Below are 20,218 nucleotides of genomic sequence, written 5' to 3' on the forward strand. Positions count from 1 at the left end.
CTTTTAAGTGCACTATTCAAAAAGAATAGACATGGGGAAAAAAAAAAAAGAAAGGATCGGCCTGGTAAGTACCCAGGGACAAAACAGGAAGACTGATCACTTCAAATACAGAGTTTCCAAAGTTTCACTCTAATTCATACCATAAAAGGGGGCGTGGGGGTGGGGTCTGAGTGTTCTGCCTGTAAAGAGAAGTTTAAAATACAGTCCTTCTCCCATTTCAATTCTAGCCTAAAATCCCCAGAGCTGTGGAAATGCTGTGTCAAAGCACAGAGATAAATTTAAGAAACAAGTTCTCAAACACCCAGCCAAGCACAGTAGAACGGCTCAGGAGGCCCAGGATCTGGTCAGGTATCTGTCACTAAAAGAAACAAGAGGAACTGTCAGGGAACTGTCACTAAAAGGAACTAAAGGAACACTCAGTTCGGATTTGTTAAACTAATATTCTTTACTGACTCCTTGAGGAAGGGAATAAACAGATGGACCAAGTCCATGACCAAGGAAATAGTTTCAACTCTGAGGGCTTCACATTTTGCATCTATAAAATTCTATGATTCAAATTCACACTTCTACCTTAAAAGAAGATGAAAAACAGGATTATATAATATTAAACCAAGAAGGTATACTATGAATTATGCCTTTTTTCCCCCAAAGATTTAATTATTCATTAAGAGAATGTGAGAGGGAGAGAGCTTTGGTGCACAAGCCAGAGGGGCAGAGAGAGGGAGAGAGAATCTCAAGTGGACTCTGTGCTGAGTGCGGAGCCTGAGGCAGGGCTGATCTCACAACCCCAAAATCAGGACCTGAGCAGAAACCAAGAGTCAGATGCTCAACCGTGACACCAAGGCGCCCCTATAGCACTGAAAATTCCAATGTCAACTTTTCCGTTCTCCATGTGTTCCTCTACCTATGTAATCTAAGTCTATGATACCTACTAAATCATGCAAGGCGTCAGAAAAGTTTAACTCTTCCTGAGACATTACTGATATCATTAGACCTATAACAAAGTATAAAACCTAAAATGTTGCAACTCCTCCCTTAACATAGATGGGTCTTTAATTTTTCTAAAATACCCCTACTTTCTTGCGGCACTCATTCGAGGGCATTAAAAATGACAAATATCCCTGCCCTCCCCCCACCCAGTGGTAAGAAGTCTAACAGGTAAAAATACACAGGTATCAAAAGTACACATTTGGAAACTATGAAAAACCTACTTTTTTTTTCATTTCACCATATACTTCAGGCCCAACTTATTAGTTTCAATTCTGCTCTTGCTCTATTTCCAGTCAGTTTCACTTCTGAATTTTCTGCCACAAAGTTAAAAATTGTGACCCTGTGGAGAAATTGTAAAGTAAACACTAAATAAGAACATAGCTTTTCCTTTCATAGGAGAACTAAACATTTTCACAGGAAAAACAAAGAAACAAACAAATAAAAATTCTTACATTCCTGATGGCATTTTGTCACATAAAAATGATTTTAGGCTGTTGATTTTTTTTCAAGTTTCTGAAGCTTCCTCATCAGTTTTGTTGACGAGGGCCAAAGCAGCCCAAAAATTGCTATCATTCTATTTTACAGATATTACATGTCTTAAATCTGAGTCATAAGTAAGGGGCTCAATAAATATTTGTGGAGGGAAGGAATGTACACAGCACAGTATGTGCTGCACGAAGCGTTCATTTCCAGTGGGACACAACTTTCTCTCTGCCTTCAGTGGCCTTACCAACAAAACAGATCTTTTTGAAAATATAATAAAAAGATGACTAAATTAGATTAGCAAAAGTAAGCTATCTAATAAACATATAAGGGGAAAATATATATCATGTACGCTAAATTAAGCTTTATAAAACTTTTTGGTGCTTCTCTACCATTGTTTTCTTGTATGTGTTTCAAATCCCATTTCCTTCTTCTCTTTAGGGGGTAAAGCTGTTCAAAGGAAATTTTCATAAAGAAATAAAATTTAAAAATAAAAATACAGGCACGCCTGGATGGCTCACTCAGTTGAACATCCAACTCTCAGTTTCAGCTCAGGTCATGATTTCAGGACGGTGAAGACTGAGCCCTGCACTGTGGGCTCCGCACTCAGCAGGGAGTCTGCTTGAGATTCTCCCTCTCCTTCTTCCCTACCCCTTCCCTCCCCTCCCCACCGCAAGCACACCTGCTCACTCTCTAAAATAAATAAATAAAGCCTTAAAAAATAAAGAAAGAATACGTAAATGAATAAAAATATACAGCTCCTACTACATAATCAGTAGCGCTTGACACAGGTGCTGTGGGAAATAAACTACACAAAGCATGATGGTCCTGAACCTTAAGGTAACTTAAAACTTCTGTGCTTCGCCAGCAATCTGCAGAGTGAGTGCCCATAGCAACTTGGGATCAAACACCTTGACTGCAGTCCCTGTGTTGATACTGCGTGACTTTGAGAAAGTTACCCAGACCTTAGATGCCTCATCTGTAAAAGGAAGTGGTTACTGATACAATCTCCCGTGCAGAAGAACTCCAAATAATTTATGTAGATATTCTGCCCTCCAGGAGAGGGTACAGGAACCCCCACTCGTTAAGCGTGGGCTGTGTACAGTGACTTCCTTCCAAAGAGGACTGTATAGAGGGGTGAATGGGAAAGAGTAAACGTATAGCAGAGAAACCCCAGTCTAATCATAGAAAAAACAACAATAACAAACCATGAGACTAATTCCAATACACGGACACCCTACAAAATGCATGACCAGTACTCACAACTGCCATGGTCATCAAAAAGAAGGAAAATCTGAGGAACTGTCACTGCCAAGAGACTAAGAAGATGGGACAAACATAATGTGCTTTCAGGAAGGTATCCTGGCACAGAAAAAGGTCATTAACAGATGAATGGATATATAAACCACAGAGGCTCCCTGCTGACTCAGTCCGTAGAGGACGGACTCTTGATCCCAGGGTTCTGAGTTCGAGCACAGTGCTGGGCGTACGGTTTACTTTAAAAAAAAAAAAAATAAAGCATATACATACAATAGAGTATTATTTAGCCATATAAGGAATGAAATTCTGAAACATGCTTCATTCAACACAGAAGAACAATGAAAACATTATGCTGAAAATAAGCCATACACAAAAGGACAAATATTGTAGCATTCCACTTATATCAAGTACATAGAATATGCAAATTCATAGGGACAGAGAGTAGAACGGAGTTTACCTGGGGCTGGAGGAAGAGGAAAATCGGAAATTATTGTTTAATGGGTACAGTATCTGTTTGGGATGATGAAAAGGTCTAGAAATAGATACTAATAATGACTGCGCACACAACACTGAGAATATACTTAATGCCTCTGAGTTGTACACTTAAAAATTATTAAAATGGCAAACTTTATGTTACATATATTTTAGCCCAATCTTTTTAACTAAGGAAATCTGAATATACTGTGGACTTCAGTTAATAATAATACATCAATATTGGTTCATGAATCCTAACAAATGTATTATACTACTGAAGACGTTAAGAATGGGGGAAATGGGTATAGGGTATATGGGAGCTTTCTGTGCTATCTTTTCATCTCAATTTTTCTGTAAATCTAAAACTGTTCTGAAAAATAAGGTCTACTTAAAAAAGTGCAGGGGAGACAGGGGCTAATAGCACTATATAGCCTACCTGTTCCAAAAACAGGACAAGAAAAATGTTCTCCAAGTCAATGAAAAACATGAGCAAGCAATCAGAAAAATTAATGCCAAGGACATAAATAAACCTGCAATTCACAAAAAGAAATTAAAATGCTACATAAAGCTACACAAAGATGAAATTCACAGGGTTGTGTAAGGATAAATGAGATCATGTACTTAACATAATGTTTTATATACAATAAATGAAGCTATTTTAAAATATAATAATTAAAGAAATACAAATTCAAATAACAGAAATATATACATATATACGAAGGTTATATATACTCATATATTTATAACTTATATGATTATATTCTATATATATTATTACATACAGATAAAGTCTGTATAAAGTCATTTTTGAAAACACTGAGAAGACTTTTGAGCCCAAAGTTGACAAAATAGGGAAAAAGACATCCTGTCACAATTTGGTAGCAGTAGTGTAGTGGGCACGTCCTTTTAGGGAAACACTTAGCTAGTATCTTCTGAAGTTAAAAAATATATATAAAAATCTTAATTTATATATTTTGTATAAAGCATAATTTTATACTTATATCAATCTAAACTTATATATATCTCCTGTGAGTGATTTCACTGCTCAAAATTCATCCTACAGAATTATCAGCACAAGTGTACAAAGACACCTATACATTGGTATTTACTGCAACAATGTAATAGAGAAAACTGGAAATAATCCAAAGGCTACCAAGAGTTGAACAAAGGTAACTGAACATTATTAAGCAAAATGTGGTAGATGTATATACACTGATACGGACAATTGTCTAAAAGAAACAATAAATAGTAATTTTTTTTTAATTTAAAGGAAGGAAATAAACCAGGTTAGTACTATTTAATCTCGGGTCTTTCATGTACATATGGTTCAAAAGAACCAACACTGCATGCAAAATTGTTTATGTATGTAAATGCATTTTCTAAGAAAAGTGCAGCTTTCATCAAATTCTTAAAGGAATACGTATACCCCCTGGAAAGGGTCACTAAACAATCAGGAAAAAGCATCCCAGCTCTGAGTATCTAAGAAATGTAATTAGGTTATACTCAAGTGAGGAAGACTTTGGAAAGAAATGCTCTTAGTTAAACTTTCAAGGACGTATTAAATGCCTCTACCACAAAACACAACATTTTATTTCAAAACTCCTAAATCTAAGGGTGTGAAGGAAGTTATTCATCAGATGAGCTTATATTCACTAATTACAAACCTCAACCACAAATTAAAGATCAAAAACAATCTTCAAAATGTGTGACTAGTTCATGCTTAAATTACAGTTAAAGTAAGATTATACAGAAGCAAAAGGAGGCAAAGATTAAGTGGTAGTCCCATTTGACACAGTCAAATGATAACTACGGACTACTCATATGTATAAAGATTCAGGAGTTATGCAGCCTTAACTAAACTTTTTTTTTTAAGGATAAGTGGATTAAAATAAAACAAAAATAAGTTAGGTCTTATACATAGTTTTGTGAACTGTTCTTTGAGCAGAGTAAATAAATAAGTCTTTTCCTGGAAGCAGATTAGGAAGAGGATTCCAATACCTTTAGAACTAATAACAGTAAATTAACATTTTAAACATAATAGCCACTAGACTCAATGGGACTTAATGAAGACTGAAATAAATGATTAGAAAATAGCAGGAATACTCTCTATCCTAAAATGAAAATATATCTTAGAACAGTGGTTGTCAACCAGGAGTAATTTTGCCCCCCTAAGGGACATCTGGTTAACACCTGAAAACATTTTTGATTGTCAGAACTGGACGAGTGCTCCTGGTATATTGTGGGCAAAAGCTATGGATGTGGCTCAACATCTCACAGACTCACCCACCCACTCAAAATGTCAACAATGCCAAGAAGTGGGCTGGAGGAATCACTGAATCTATGCTTTGAGATAATCAACTTTACAACAGAAATCCTAAAACAAGTTTTTTTATTTGTTTTGAAACACTGACACCTTACCAAACAGCATGGGATCTTATTAAGATGACATCGTTTTCCAAGTGTTATTTAAAAGAAAGTTACTAATTGAACTTCCAATTTATCTGAACCTTTTAAATTATACAAAAGCCATAGGCAAGAAAAAAAAAAGACAATGAATTAATGCTCGAAAAGTTTTACACACACACAGCCTATGATATTCACAAACAATACTGAGCAAAAGAAACCAGACATAAAAAATTACATTTTGCATGATTCCATTTATATACAGTTCAAGAATAGGCAAAAACTGATCTCTTGTTAGAAATCAGAATAGCGGTTTCTTTGGAAAGAAAGAAAAGGTAGTGATGGGAGCATAAGGGGGACTTCTGGAATGCTACTAATTTTTTATTTCTTAATCTGGGTAATGGTTATATAACCGTGTTCACTTCATGACAATTCATCAAGCTGTGTACTAAGTAATCAGTGCAGTTTTACAGTTAACACTTCCAAAAATGTTCATTTTTTCACAAAAATGTTTATTTTTTAAATGTTATTTATTCGTACCCTAAAAACCTGAGCACTCTGACCCACAAAGCTAAATGAACGTCAATTGCAAAAGTAAAAGTATTTTTGTTGCACAGGCTACCTTCCAAGAATTCAAGAAGGATGACACCCCCGGAAAGCTGTAAATACCATACTCAGAGCTCATACAGCATTCAGCTGAACACTTAAGCCACCATATATCCCCTGGTACAAATCCAAAAATTCTGACAAAGGCTTACAAATGCAGTTAAATGTATTCCATGGACAGTTTGAATTATTTCCCCCAATTTTAAACTGTGAACTGTTATTAGAGAATGCATCCTATGTAACAAATGATGCTTTCTCTTTCTTAATCCCAAAATTTCCCAAAGCTCCTCCAAACTAAACCCTTCTTGGCCCTCAACTCCTTAGGATTTCTCCAGGCTGCTTGCAACAGTGCCCACCATCGCCTCTCTCAGTATCCATCCTTATAATCCGCCTCCCCACACACATGAAAATTCACATTAATGCTCATTCCAGAGGCTGGTCTCCCCTACCAGACTTCTATTCCCACCCAGGACCTCATAAATACAATCCAAACCTCACCACCCTCAAACTCCTAATATTCTCCAACAACTAGCTTCCCAACAGCACCACAAAACAAGAGCACATGCTAAGCCCATCCTTAAATCCTCTTCTACCACATAAAAAGCCCTGCTTCTGCACACAATTCAGCTCAGTGGCCACTGTAGCTATGATCCCCGGTGCAGCTCTCTGCTTTAGCCCCCCCCCCCCCCACCTCTACTGCATTCAAATCCATCCCATTTCCCACCCACCCCCTGTCCCAAACTCTGCTTTCTTCTTGAAGAATCTTTCCCAAGTACTACAGCAAGGATATAAAGGTGAAGGAAGGGTAAAGGAACGTGCTCCATTCTGCCTGAAGGTACTTGCTCCAATGTCAAGCACACTAGCACGTGCATGGGCTACCGGGTCAGACGCAGCTGTGTGAAACCCAGACATGGCCCTGCCCAACTGCAAGGCTTGGGGCTAGTGATTGCACATCTTCAAGCCTCAGTTTGCTGAACTACAAAATGGGAAATCATAAAAATAGCGATCTCATAGAGCTGTCAGGATGAAATGAACTACTGGCCGTTGACCACTTTGCACCAATTCTACATGGTAAACTCTCAGTAACTGACAGTTTTTCCTAGGTCCTCTTCTTGCAAGGAGGACTACAAGGCAGGGTGAAAAGTACTTTAAGGGCAAGGGAGTGATGGAGGGAAGAAGTACTGTGCACACATATCGCCGATACAAAGAACTGTGTCAGATCTCCAGTATTCTCTCTCTATTATCCCCTTATGATGTAGACCCAAGAAGCCCTCAAACCCCTGCTAAAGGATGGAGGAAGACACAAATACATACATCAAATCCTCCTTCCATGGGAGGAGGAACAAGGGAACGAAGAAGGAAAGTGCCCCCTAAATTGCTGAAATGCGATCCTTGGGGGTCTGAGAATCAGGAGGGAAACCCCAAAGTCCCAAAGGATTTCTCTTGGGAAGCTGAGGGGAGTACTTCATAACAAGGAAATTAAAAGTAAACGCTAGAAACCATAAAGACTCCTCAACTTCTCCCGCAGACTAACTGGTTTCTTCGCAAATGGGTTGAGAAAGGAAAAGCGCTTTCCCTGTCTCTCGTGGGACACCCGGGCTTCCCCCGGTCCCTTCCCCGGAGGGATAAGGAGGAGGGTCCGCGCAGGGGAATCCCCAGCCTCCCCACAGCGGGGGACAGGCGGACTCAGGCCGGAGCCCCTGGGGAGTTCCACTGGGTCTCTTCCAGTCTCTTTGCAGCCGGGCTCCAGTAACGGGATCTCTCCGGGGACTCGGGGATCTCCCAGAGCTTCGGCCATCGCTGGCTCCCTCCCTTCACAATCCTTAAGTCCTCGGTCCCCTGAGTTCTCCCCGGGCACTTCTCTAGGTCTCCTGGCTGGCACCGGGTGCGCCCGCCGCCCACGGGCTCTCCTCCCCGGCCTCCTCCCGTCCCCCCCACCCGCCGCGGAGCGCCGCGAGCCCATGGGGTTACCTGCTGAGAGGGTAGCTCCACATGCAGGGCCCGCGCGGCAGAACCGGGTGGCAGCGAGGCGGCCGGGCCCGGGGGCGGCGGGGGGACCGGGCCCCCGACCGACGCTGAGGCGCTCATCTTGACCCAGGGGCCGCCAAGCGGCGGGGCCCGCGTTCCTCGGGCATCCGCCACCACCGCCTAGCCTCGACCCGCCAAGCCCCTGCAGCCCAGAAACCCGCCACCCGAGAGGCAGGACTGCTGTACCCAACCTCCGGCAGCCACCGCCGCTGGCTAAGGAAGAGCCATATTACCGCAGTGCAACCCCCACCACCCCGCCGAGACCTGGCTTGCTCATTGGTTCGGCTGCTGCGGGGGTGGGACCCAACGACAAACATCGGACGTGCTATTGGGTAGAAGGTCTGTCCATCGCCGGCCCGAATGAGCTCGGGGCGGAGGGACCCGGGGATGGCCTAAATCGCGTCTGTCAAACCGGGGTGAAACCTGGGGCGTTGCTTCTTTTTTTCCCAGTCTAATTGGTTCTTTCAGCATTATGGGGCGGGGTCTCCTGGCGGATCTGCAAAGGCCATTGCTCTAGGTCTGTGTCAGTTGTCAGGAAGGGGATAGAGGGGCGGAGTCTGATTAGGTAGAGCGCGCGCCTGGGCTCTGTTGTCACGTGCAGGATGCAGGAGAGTCACCTGATTAGTGAGAGTCAGTCTTCCGAGCCACTTCCGCCCGGACCTAGTTGCCATGGTAATCGGCCTCCCTCGGAGGGCGGGGACCCATTTGGCGCCAGCTGGGTCGTGATGGCTCATCTACTGTTGCAAGCTCCCTGAGCAGCCTTTTCCTGAGGGCCTCTCAGGAACATGAGGGGACTGAAAAGGAGTATTTTATGGTTCGACAGAAGGGCACCACGCAGGATGCACGGAGACCAGAAACCTGTCGGGCAGTCCCACCTGCTCTTCCGTGACCAACTCCAACCCACAAGTCCACGCCCCTCTTCGCATTCCACTAACTAGTACGCTGAGCTGCAAGGTGTGCCGGGCACCCAGGACGCTGTTTCACCTCTAGGAGTGTGTTGCTTATGCTGTCCTTAGAAGACCTTTGCTACTTTTCTCCTCCTAGTGCTTACTTATCCATCAAGTCTCGTCCGGGGGTGGGGTCCCTTCTTCCAAAAGGCTTCCCTGATCTACTCTGGAACCCTGAGTTAGGAACCTTGCGTCTACCATATTTCTGATTATTGCATTGTCTTTTAGTACGTGTGTAACACACACACACATTGAATTCCTCAAGCAAAAGGACCTTGTCATTCATCTCTGGATTTCCAGGACCTGCTGAATAATCAGTACATGTTTGTTTTTTAAGTGAAGACCCAGCTCAAATGCCACCTCTTCCATGAAGACTTCCTTGATCATAATGATAGCATATATAGCAATTGCTTCTATAATAAATAGCATTGAATCATTCTTCAGGATATCAATCTGCCTCCCCCCCCCCCCCCCGGCACTCCCAGACTGTGAATTTCTCCACCACCTGGACTGATATCCCTGAAAGAACACAGTGTTTTAGAATCAGACACAACAGGAATCAGGCGGTTTGGGAATCTTGGCTCTGCCACTTTCTAGCTATGTGTTCCTGGGCAAACCAGTTCCCCTCTCTCAGCTTTGGTTTTCCCAACTGTAAAATAATAATAAGGTTGCTGCAGGGATTAAATCAACATATGAAAAGTGCCAGTGAAGGCCTCACATATAATAATTGCACTAAAAATAGCTTAATAAAAGGTAAGCATACTATCTTTCCAGGGTGTTCAGACACCTGAAGACACTTTGGCTCTGACCCCAGGGCTGGCTAACATGGATGTCACACTGTCTCCTATTCTGAGACATCGAGTGGTTCCTCATGGGTGTGTGGTCAGGTGTTTGTTGAGAAGGGATTGGTTAGGAAATCCCAAATCTCATGTGGTTCAACTCCTGTAGTGCCAAGATCTGGTGGAATTTCACAGAAAACACTTTTCTGTTTCCAAGCTGTATTAGTTCCCTGAGGCTTCTGTATCAAATTACTATGAACCAGGTCGCTTACAACAGCAGCAACAGAAATTTATTCTTTCACAGTTCTAGAGGCCAGTAGCCCAAAATGAAGGTGTTGGCAGGGCCTCACTCTCTCAGAAGGCCCTAAGGAAGAATCTTTCCTTGCCTCTTTCATCTTCTGGTGGCTTCAGGTAGTCCCTACCCCGGGGCTGCATAATTCCAATCTCTGCCTCCACCTTCTCATGGTCTTTTCTTCTTCCTGTGTATTCTTTTCTTTTTCTTACCAGGACACTTGTCTTTGGATTTAGGGCCCACCCAGATAATCCAGGTCTCGTTGTGAGATCCTTAATTACAAAGACTCTTTTTCCAAGGAAGATGACATTCATCAAGGTTCCAGGGACTAGAGTACGGACTCATTCGAGGGGGAGAGGGACCTCATTCAACCTACCACATAAGTTAAGAAAATGGAACGGAACACAGAATCACTTCCTTCCCCTTTGGAGGTCAGCTCTGAATATTAGCTAACTTTATCACTTCATTCATTCAACAAATGTTCATTGACACAGAGATGTCAAGCCGGGTGCTGGGAAATCAGACTCAGACTCATCCCCAGAGGAGCTGCCCTCTTTATCGGGTAGTCCAATAAGTAAACAAAGAGTGGTAATCCAGTTACTCAGTCTGAGGAAAGTTCAGGAGCTGTGGAAGCCAGAGAAGAGAGTCAGATTTCAGTCACAGGAGAGGTGACATTTAAACTGGGTATTGAAGGACCAATAAGAGTTTACCAGGTAGAAAGGCAGAAAAGAATATTCTAGCAGAGAGAGCAGGATCCATTCTTTCTACAAGCTTCCAATGAGATTCAACTCTGTACCAGGCTGATTATGGGGCACTGGAAATACATACTTCAAGTAAACCACCCTTCTCAAACTTTTCCACTTACATGCCGCTAACACCAGGAGAGCTGGAATGCTCACCCCTAGGTGAGAGAAGACAGGACAGAGAACTGAAATACCTGCAAAATATTCAAGGTAGTGAACGTAAAATGTTTTGCATCGTGCCTTGGATATAGTAAGTGTTCAACGAATTCTATCTATAATTATTTTTATATGTCCTATTTCATTCTAAAAAAAATCTTGTATCATTTTAGATCCTTTTCCATAATATGGCTATATTTGTTTCAACATAAGAATATTTCTAATCACTTTGAATTAAAACACATTAATATTTATACAGTGCTATATATCCCCTAAGGAAACTTGTATCCAAGTGTAGGGAGCATGGATTCTAAGGTGGCCAAATACAATATACATGCAATGATAGAAGAAAGATCAAGGTCAAGTGGTAATGGAATGACTGACTCTACGGGAGCTGGTGGGCAAAGTCAGAGAAGGCTTCACAAAAGTCTTAAAAATGATTAGGAGATGAACAACAGGGGGTTAGATCTGTTTTGTTCAGGGATGCCTGGTGTTTTAACAGCTAACTAGAACCATGTTGGATATTGAAACCAACCATTGTTTGCAGGGCCAAAAAGCTAAAGCTACTGCAATCCATTTTACCTCCTCTTCTTCCTCCCTCCCCATTCTCTAGATCTCATGGGTATGATGCATCAAGTAAGTAAGAGCAAGGCAGGCCAGGCTGGTCTTCTGATGCCTCAAATTTAATTAAATTAGGTCTATGCCCTTCCTTTCAACAGAGTCCTCTTTCTTCCTTTTACTTACTCACTAAGTCAAACAGCATTCAGACCTGTGTCCAGCCAGGGCACTACATTTACAGAAATCATGCAGATAGAATCCCTGACTGTGAGGAGGTCATGGATAATTTCAGTACAAAGTGGTCAATGCAGTCATTGGGACGATATATAAAGTATAACAGGGGCATGGAAGAGGAAGTTGCTAATGGCTGTGTGTTGTACCAGAAGGCTTTCCGGAGAACAAAGAGTATTCTAGGCAGAAGCATGAGCTTTGCATGAGCAAAGGCCCTGAGGCAGAGGAACTGACATTAGCATAGTGTAAGGAGGCTGAAACCAAGGTTGCATGGGAGCAACAGGCAAAGAGGCCTGAAAAGGAAGAGGGGGTGGGGTAGGAAGAACCTGGCTGCTAGGCCGAAGAACTTGGGCTTCATCTTAGGCAACAGGAAGTCAGTTAGAAAGATCCTCAGGCCACCCTGGAGATGCAGCTCTCAAGGGGCAGGATTTGAAGAGCAAGACTCTTGCAGAAAGCCGGGTGAGAATCGTAAAACAAGGAGACCATTCTGCAAAGAGCCTACACCCAACAAAAGTGGGTCCCTGGGCAGCATTTCTCCTTCTCCTGTCTCAACCCTTCAAGGTCACTTTTTTGAAAAAGCCTTCTTAGATGGGAGCTAATGGCCGCCTTCTCTGGGCTCCCACTGCGGCTGGCTGACCTCTCTTTAGTACCTGTATCTGCGTGCCTCGCCATAGGGTTTGTGTTTGTCTCACCCACTGTACTTTGAACTCTTGCTTTTCATTTCATTCGGAATCCCACAGAAGACAGGCTGCAGAAGCTTCAACGCACAGTGAATAAGATTAGTGAATGAGTGGATGAACGCTCGAGTAAGAGAATGTTTAGACGACAGGGAGGCTCCATACCTCTCCCACTGGACACGACCCCAGAGAGAGGAGAGAGCTTGCCCAGGGTCACACAAAGTTTGTAGCAAAGCTGAGACAAAGACTTGGGCTTCTTGGCCCCAGGGAGCAGCGCTCCTTCCTCAATTCCAGTGGTTTTCACACTGTCAGGGACTATAAAGGTGCCAATGGGTTTATGAACTCACGGGCCAGCCAGGGTGCCAAGCATTAGACATCTAACCCACGGGGCCGATTTAGTGGGAGCCCCCAGAGAAGGCTTTCCTTGGGAACTGACATTTACAGTGAGGTCTAAAGGGTGAGGGGACGTAACTGGACAAAGGGGGCTAGCGAGAGAGCAAGAGGAGAATGGGGGCAGAAGGAACAGCCTGAAGAAGGAGCATGGAGCTTTGAAGGAACTGAAAGAGAAGGCCAGGAGGGAGTAGGCGGGAGAGGCAGCCGGCAGGGAGGAGGTGGAGGGGGAGGAGAACAGTGTTTGAAAGAAACTGATATTTCAAAAATAAAATCAAAGACCTCCTTCAATCTCTTTTACAGCTTTAGTGTTGCTTTCATTTGTCATTTCCCCGAGTGGCAGCGGCCGTGTCTTTTCTGTGCTTAGAGCTTCTGAGGTTTCAGTCCAGCTCTGATGGCACAGAATGAAGTTGGGGACGCCGGCAGGGTCCAGATAACTGTGGGGGGTACTGACCTTGGACAACCACAGAAGGGTTTAAGCAGGGGAGCTACATGATCTGGTTTATGTTTTCAAAATGTCACTCTGGGGGCGCCTGGGTGGCTCAGTCCGTTGAGCATTGACTCTTGATCTCCACTCAGGTCTGGATCTCAGGGTCCTGAGTTTAAGCCCCGTGTTGGGCCCCATGTGGGGCGTAGAGCCTACTTAAAATAAATAAATAAAAATATCATTCTGGCAGTTGTGTCCCGAGCAGATGCAAGGGCTGGGGGTGGGGGGCGGGGATGGTGAAAATGGCAACAATCAATTGTGACATTCCTTGGTTGAGTTAGAGGACAGTTAGAACATAGAATGTGGCCGAGTTCCTGGGAAGAGAGTGGTTCAACGGATACCCAACTTCCCTCATTCCCTGCCGGAAGCAGGTGTGATTTCACAGGGTTCCTGAGAACAGGCATGGTGGCTGCAGAGTGGGGTGTCTGAGAGCTCCGAGCCAGGGGTCAGAAAAAAACAGGGTCTGGGCCCGCAGCTAATAGGCTGCAAGATTTGAGGCAAATTCATTCCCCTCCTTAAGAGGTTTCCCTGGGGGCTAGAGAGAACGAACATTTGTCTAGTCCTTTACATACATTGCCATGGATAATCCCCACAGGACCCCGTGAAATAGGTATTATTGCCCCAGTTTTACAGAAGCTTAAGAAGCAGTTGTGGAAATGGAAATGAGCAGCCCAACGTCACATGGTTCTTAGTGGCAGATTGACTTGTGAAAGCCAAGTCTCTTGCTTCCTGGGCCGGCGGGCTCTGTCCCCCAAACACACTGCCTGCGTTAAGTAGAATACACGATGTAGGACTGAATTGTCCCAAAAAGACAATCTTACTTCCATCAACAGCAAGGAACTGTTGTATAGCTGCAAAAAATCCAAACACTAGAACTCTCTACACAGTTTTTCTTTCTTGTTCTCTTCCTAAATAATGTAGTTCAAAAGCCCTTAGGGTGGGGCTGAGAGCAAGACTCAGCATGGGGTGAGGGGACAGTGTGGAAGGCCAGAGGAGGGAGTCAGAACCAGAGTGAGGTGAGGAGGGCATCCACACAGGGCCAGCAGTGGGTGCAGGAGGAGATCCTAGCACAAGACTAGGAGCTGACCAGAGTAGGTGAACAGGATATCCATTGGGAGGCCAGCCTAAGGCAAGATGTGACAGCGGGAACAGGGCTAGGTGAGGACTGGCTCTATAATTAGTGGGGCCTAGTGCAAAAGGAAAATGCAGAGTCCCGTGTTCAAAATTATTAAGAATTCCAAGAAGGCAACAGCATTAAATCAAGCGTGGGGCCCTTCTAAGCACAAGGCGTGAGGCAACCGCGTAGGTCACATCCGGTGAAGCCGGCCTTGAGGAGGAGAGCGTCAGTATTGGGTTCAGGGAAGATTGGTTATGTACAGAGCGATTGATCAAATACATAAATATGTTAAGGATAATGGGAGCCGGTTTCTATCAGGAAAAGGAGTTACAAACATAGGAAGACAGAATTTGGATGAACTCTGTGGTGATAGACCATAGTTGCCCAGATATTGGTTTCTAAATAGCATCCTTCACTATAAGGAATCAGGATTCTCTGGAGAAATGGCTGACTCCCAGGACGGGGCCAGAAAAAGTACAAATGATCGATCGTAGGACGTCTCATTGTGCCAGAAAGTAAGGAAGTGCTCCTCCCCCCCCCCAAAAAGAGGGAGATACGTCAAAAGGACACAGAAGCCAGCTTGATGAGCCCCCACTGGCTAAATCTGGAGCAATTGGAACATCAGGATAAATAATGATAGAATAGCATATAGCCCACTGAATAAAATGGGGATCCATGAGTCTTTATTGATATAAAAAGGCGGGGAAAGTATGGAGAAAGAGTAACTTAACAATGTAAGAACTTAACAGTTCCCACCTTAATCAGGTGATCAAGTGAGCATCGCTTGTAGGATAAATTGAAATCATGACCACCTGCTAGGATGCGGGGGGGCAGTCCGTCATTACTTTTGCGATATTTCACCCAACAATGGATAGTCGGAGTTAATTCTAAGGAAAAACTAGACACAACGGAACTGGTGTTCTACAGAATGCTAGACCCATAATCTCCAAGGCTGTCAAAGTCATGATAGTCAAGGAGAGACAGAAGAACCGTTTCAGAGAAAAGGAGTGTGATACTGTGATTTATAATAAGTAATAGATATTTGGTCTTTTTTTTTTTTAAGATTTTATTTATTTATCTGAGAGACACAGAGATAATGACAGAGAGCCCGAGCAGGGAAGAGAGGGAGAAGAAGGCTAACCACTGAGCAGGGAGCCCGATGTGGGGATCGATCCCCAGGACCCCAGATTGTGACCTGAGCCGAAGGCGGACGTTTAACCGACTGAGCCACCCAGGCTCCCGGTATTTGGTCTTTGTTCACTGTTCCTGGCACATAGCTCCTAAAACTCCTGTAATTTCCTATACAAGAGCCATAGGGGCATCTTTTTTTTTTTTTTATGATTTATTTCAGAGAGAGAGAGCATGCACAGGAGGTAGCATGGGGCATCTTTTGTTATATTTAGTTTTGTCCTCATTCCTGAAAGCTTCAGAGAGGGAAAGGAATATCTTTTGTTTCTGTAACAAGTCCCTTTCAACTACATCTGAGTTTATGTTAATGAGGTGACATTTGGAAAGCCCCAGATAATTTAAGGATGGGCGCTGGTTGCCAGGGAAACCAACCCTGATTAGACGGTTGGAACCTTCAGCCCCCTCCCTCGTACAGGGCTGGGACTTGGAAGCAGTCTTACTCCAGTGTTATCAACCCTGCATTTACTGCCTGTAGTGAAAGAGTATAATAGCATTTTTTTTAAAGCAAGCTCTACGCCCATTGTGGAGCTTGAACTCACGACCCCGAGATCAAGAGTCACATGTTCTACCAACTGAGCCAGCCTGAGGCCCCAAATCTGATTTATACAGTGAAGTCATATTTGTTTTCAGAATACATTTTTATATCCTACACATTAAAAATATATGTTTTGTGTTTAGTGGAGAAATATTTTGGATCAGGTTTCATCAAAAGTAATTAGAAATCTCAAAACTTGTTGATATTTTAACACCGAGAAAAGGAACTTTCTAAATGTGTGCCAGGGTAATTCAATGTTACATAAAAAACGTAAGAGATAAAAGCGTATGTATGCATGACACAAATATTAGATGAAATACACAAAGCAAAACTCCCTAAGCAGGAAGTGGCGAAAAATATCTTGAAAGAGAGTTTACAAGGAAGGGAAACAGGATCGTGAAAAAAAAGAAGTTTGGAATACATATGGGACAGAGATTTGTTATAAAAATTATGGTTGAAGCCAAGGAGTAGGTGGAATTCCTATTTTCTCCTAGTGATCCTATTCATTACCATTACAGGGGAATTTCTTCCACCTCTCCGAAATATCAGGAAAAAGTGCCTTCCAAAATTGCAGCCTGCCCCAAGTAAAGAAAAGTGAAATACAGCTGACTCTTGAACGCAGGTGTTAGGGATGCCGACCCCCCCCCCACACGATCGAAAATTCTACTATAACTTTTGACTCCCTCAAAACTTAGCTACTAATAGCCTCCTCTTGACCAGAAGCCTTACCAATAACGTAAGCAGTCGATTAACAATATTTTGTACGTTATTTGTATTATCTCCTGTGTATTTACAACAAAGCAAGCTAGAGAAAAGAAAATCATAAGAGAAAATACATTTATAGCACTCCATGGCATTTATCAAAAACAGTCTGTGTGTAAGTGGACCTGGGCAGTTCAGACCCATGTGATTCAATATTTTATTGATGAGAAGACCAGACTCTGCCATCCACGGGTACGACTCCTCTATTAGATGATATAAACACATTAAGGTCACTGTATGAGGTCAAGTCATAAACTAGCTGACTTCAAACAGAAATTCATTCTGTCCCAGTTCTGCATGCCAGAAATCCAAAGTCAAGGCATTGGGAAGGCTTGGCTCCCTCAAAGACTCTAGGGGAACATCCTTCTTCACCTCTTCCAGCTGCTGGTGGCTGTGGTGTGCCTGGGCTGCCTCCCCCACGTGGCCTTCTCCCCTTTTCCCTGTCCTCTCTCCTAGAAGGACACCTGTCATTGGATTTAGAACCCACCTGCATAATCTAAGATGATCTCATTTTGAGATCCTTGACTTAATCATATCTGCAAAGGCCCTTTTTCCAAATAAAGTCACATTCCTTCACCGATTACAGGGTTTAAGATACGTACATATCATTTTGTTGACCACTATTCAACCTGCCACATCATTCCTATGTGTGGCCTGCCCCTTTCCCCTCTCAAGCCAGCCTGCCAACAGATGGAGAAATTAAGTTCTTACTAATCTGAATGAGACTGTTTTAAATTAAGATGTGAATTTTAATCTCCAGGGTAACCACTAAGAAAATAACTTAAAAACATACGGCAAAAAAAAAAAAAAACAAGAGAATTAAGACAGTGTATTTAAAAATACACGTTTAACAGAAAAGAAGGCAGGAATAGAGGGAGAGAGGAACAAGACAGACATAAGAAAATGGCAAAATGGCACATGTATATCCTACTTTATCAGTAATTATGTTAAATGTACATAGACTTGGGGCGCCTGGGTAGCGCAGTCGTTAAAGCGTCTGCCTTCGGCTCAGGGCGTGATCCCGGCGTACCGGGATCGAGTCCCACATCAGGCTCTTCCGCTATGAGCCTGCTTCTTCCTCTCCCACTCCCCCTGCTGTGTTCCCTCTCTCGCTGGCTGTCTCTCTGTCACATAAATAAATAAAATCTTTAAAAAAAAAATGTACATAGACTTAACACTCCAATGAGAAAGGCAGAAAGTGGAAATATGGTTGAAAGGAAAAAAGATCCAACACTACTCTGCCTACAAAAATACACTTCCTATTCAAAGACACAAATAGGTTGAAAGGAAAAGAATAGAAGATAATGTCGCATGCAAGTAGTAGCTAAAACAGAGCTGGGGTTGCTCTATGTCTATAGGCTAAATAAAATAGATTTTGCGACTAAAATTGTTACTAGAGACCAAGGGCATTTTATAATGATGACGAGGTGACTCCATCAGGAAGATGTGACAATTATGGACATATACATACACAACAGCTGAGTCCCAAAATATAGCAAGCAAAACTTAACAGAATTGAAGGGGAAAATGAACAGTGTAACAATAGTTGGAGGCTTCAATACTTCATTTTCAATAATGGATAGAAAGACTAGGCCGATTCAACAAGGAAGCAGGAGATGTGAACAACCCTATGAACCGACTTGACCTAATAGACATCTGGAAAATACTACTGCTGTAACACTCATAGTATCTAGAAAACGCTCCAACAGCAGGAGCAGAATACACATTTTCCTCAAATGCGCAGGGAACATTCTCTAGGACAGACCATCTATTGGGTCATAAGAGAAGTCTCAATAACTTTAAAGAGACTGAAATCATACAAAGTATGTTCTCGGAAATAAAATTTGAAATAAATTACAAAAGAAAATTTGGGATAATAGCAAATATGTGTAAATTAAGCTACATTCTCTTAAGTAACCGAATGGGCCAATGGGAAAATCAGAAGAGAAATTAGGAAAAACTTGAGGATGAATGAAATAAGAACACAAGACACCAAAACCTATGGGATGTGGCAAAAGCAGTTTTAAAGAGAATCTTATAGATGTAAACATATTAAAAAAGAAAAAAAAGATCTCTTAACTTTCTGCCTTAAGACCCTGGAAAAAGAAGAGTTCCTGGTTAGCTCTGAGCATTTGTGAGTCTGATTTACTCTTCTAGCTTTAGCCCAGGGTAAGAGCACCGAAACGCCATGATGTGAAAAGAAACCCTGGCCCCTACGGGACATTTGCCTCAGAACTAGCCCCAGTGCCCTCTAGCGGCCATATCTGTGAACCACAAGTAGAATCATGGAATTGACACCTTCCCGGCTGAGACCACAGCCCCACCTCCGCAGTCCAAAAGCAAAAGGTCACCTGGAAAAGGAGGATCCTGTTCCCTCTCCCGAGGTAACAACTCCCAGTCAGAGGCAACGTTCACAGCATTTACCTAGAGCCCCCCACACATTGCTTAGAGCAGACAGGCCTCTGTGCATTGCCCTAGGTGAGGCCCCCCTCTGGGATTTGGGGGCCTGCTGATTGTCGCTGTTCGTAGGCAGAGATAGTGGAGTCCCCTTGGGCACAGTTAGGTGTTCAATCTTCCCAAAATCAATGCTGAGAATAAGGGTCTGCCTTTGTGAGGTGGCCTAGGTTAGGGCCCAGGGCTTAGCCTGGAGCCAGAGGCTAACCTCAGACTGGGGCTGGAAAGGGGCTCAGACTGTCATCAAAACACAGGCCTTTCCTCCATCCTAAATATCTGTCCGCTGCCAGAGCTCTGTGGGCCTGAGGCCCTTCCAGGGTGCCTCCTGTTGCCGCCTGCACTCCTGCCCACCAGAAGCTCTGGAGAAGTCGACTCTCCCACCCTTCCAAGCCAAGCCCCACTGCAGACCTCCTTCACATCAGCACTGACGTCTCCCCTGTCTTTGCACTTGCTGCTCTGCCCTTCATTTCCTTCCTGGCAAACTCCCAGTCGCCCTTCAAGTCCCAGGTCAGCCATCGAGATCCCAGCTCCATGAGGCACCCCACGTTGGATGCTCAGAGGAGTGGTCCTTGAAGCGGATGAATGAATGGCAAGGGTGGGCACTTAGGCAGTGGGAAGGTTGGAATGAAGTCATTCGGTCTCAATTAGCAGGGGTTCC

General features: G+C 43.4%; 1 protein-coding gene across 3 annotated transcripts in view; it reads right to left on the reverse strand.

Moving 5' to 3' along the window:
* UVRAG (UV radiation resistance associated) overlaps positions 1-8,643 on the reverse strand; it is a 295,641-nt gene extending 286,998 nt beyond the window's left edge. The window contains exon 1 of one of the 3 annotated variants that reach the window (XM_026518125.4): positions 8,188-8,643. In XM_026518125.4, coding sequence (XP_026373910.2) covers positions 8,188-8,304 — 117 coding nt within the window. In that variant the 5' untranslated portion in view covers positions 8,305-8,643. Of the gene's footprint in view, positions 1-1,211; positions 1,371-8,187 lie in introns of those variants that run through there. The other 2 variants (XM_057317031.1, XM_057317030.1) reach the window with 2 other exon arrangements.
* Between the last annotated feature and the right edge of the window lie 11,575 nt (positions 8,644-20,218).

This window comes from Ursus arctos, unplaced genomic scaffold, assembly GCF_023065955.2.
Source record: "Ursus arctos isolate Adak ecotype North America unplaced genomic scaffold, UrsArc2.0 scaffold_22, whole genome shotgun sequence".
In the NCBI taxonomy this organism is placed as follows: domain Eukaryota; kingdom Metazoa; phylum Chordata; class Mammalia; order Carnivora; family Ursidae; genus Ursus; species Ursus arctos.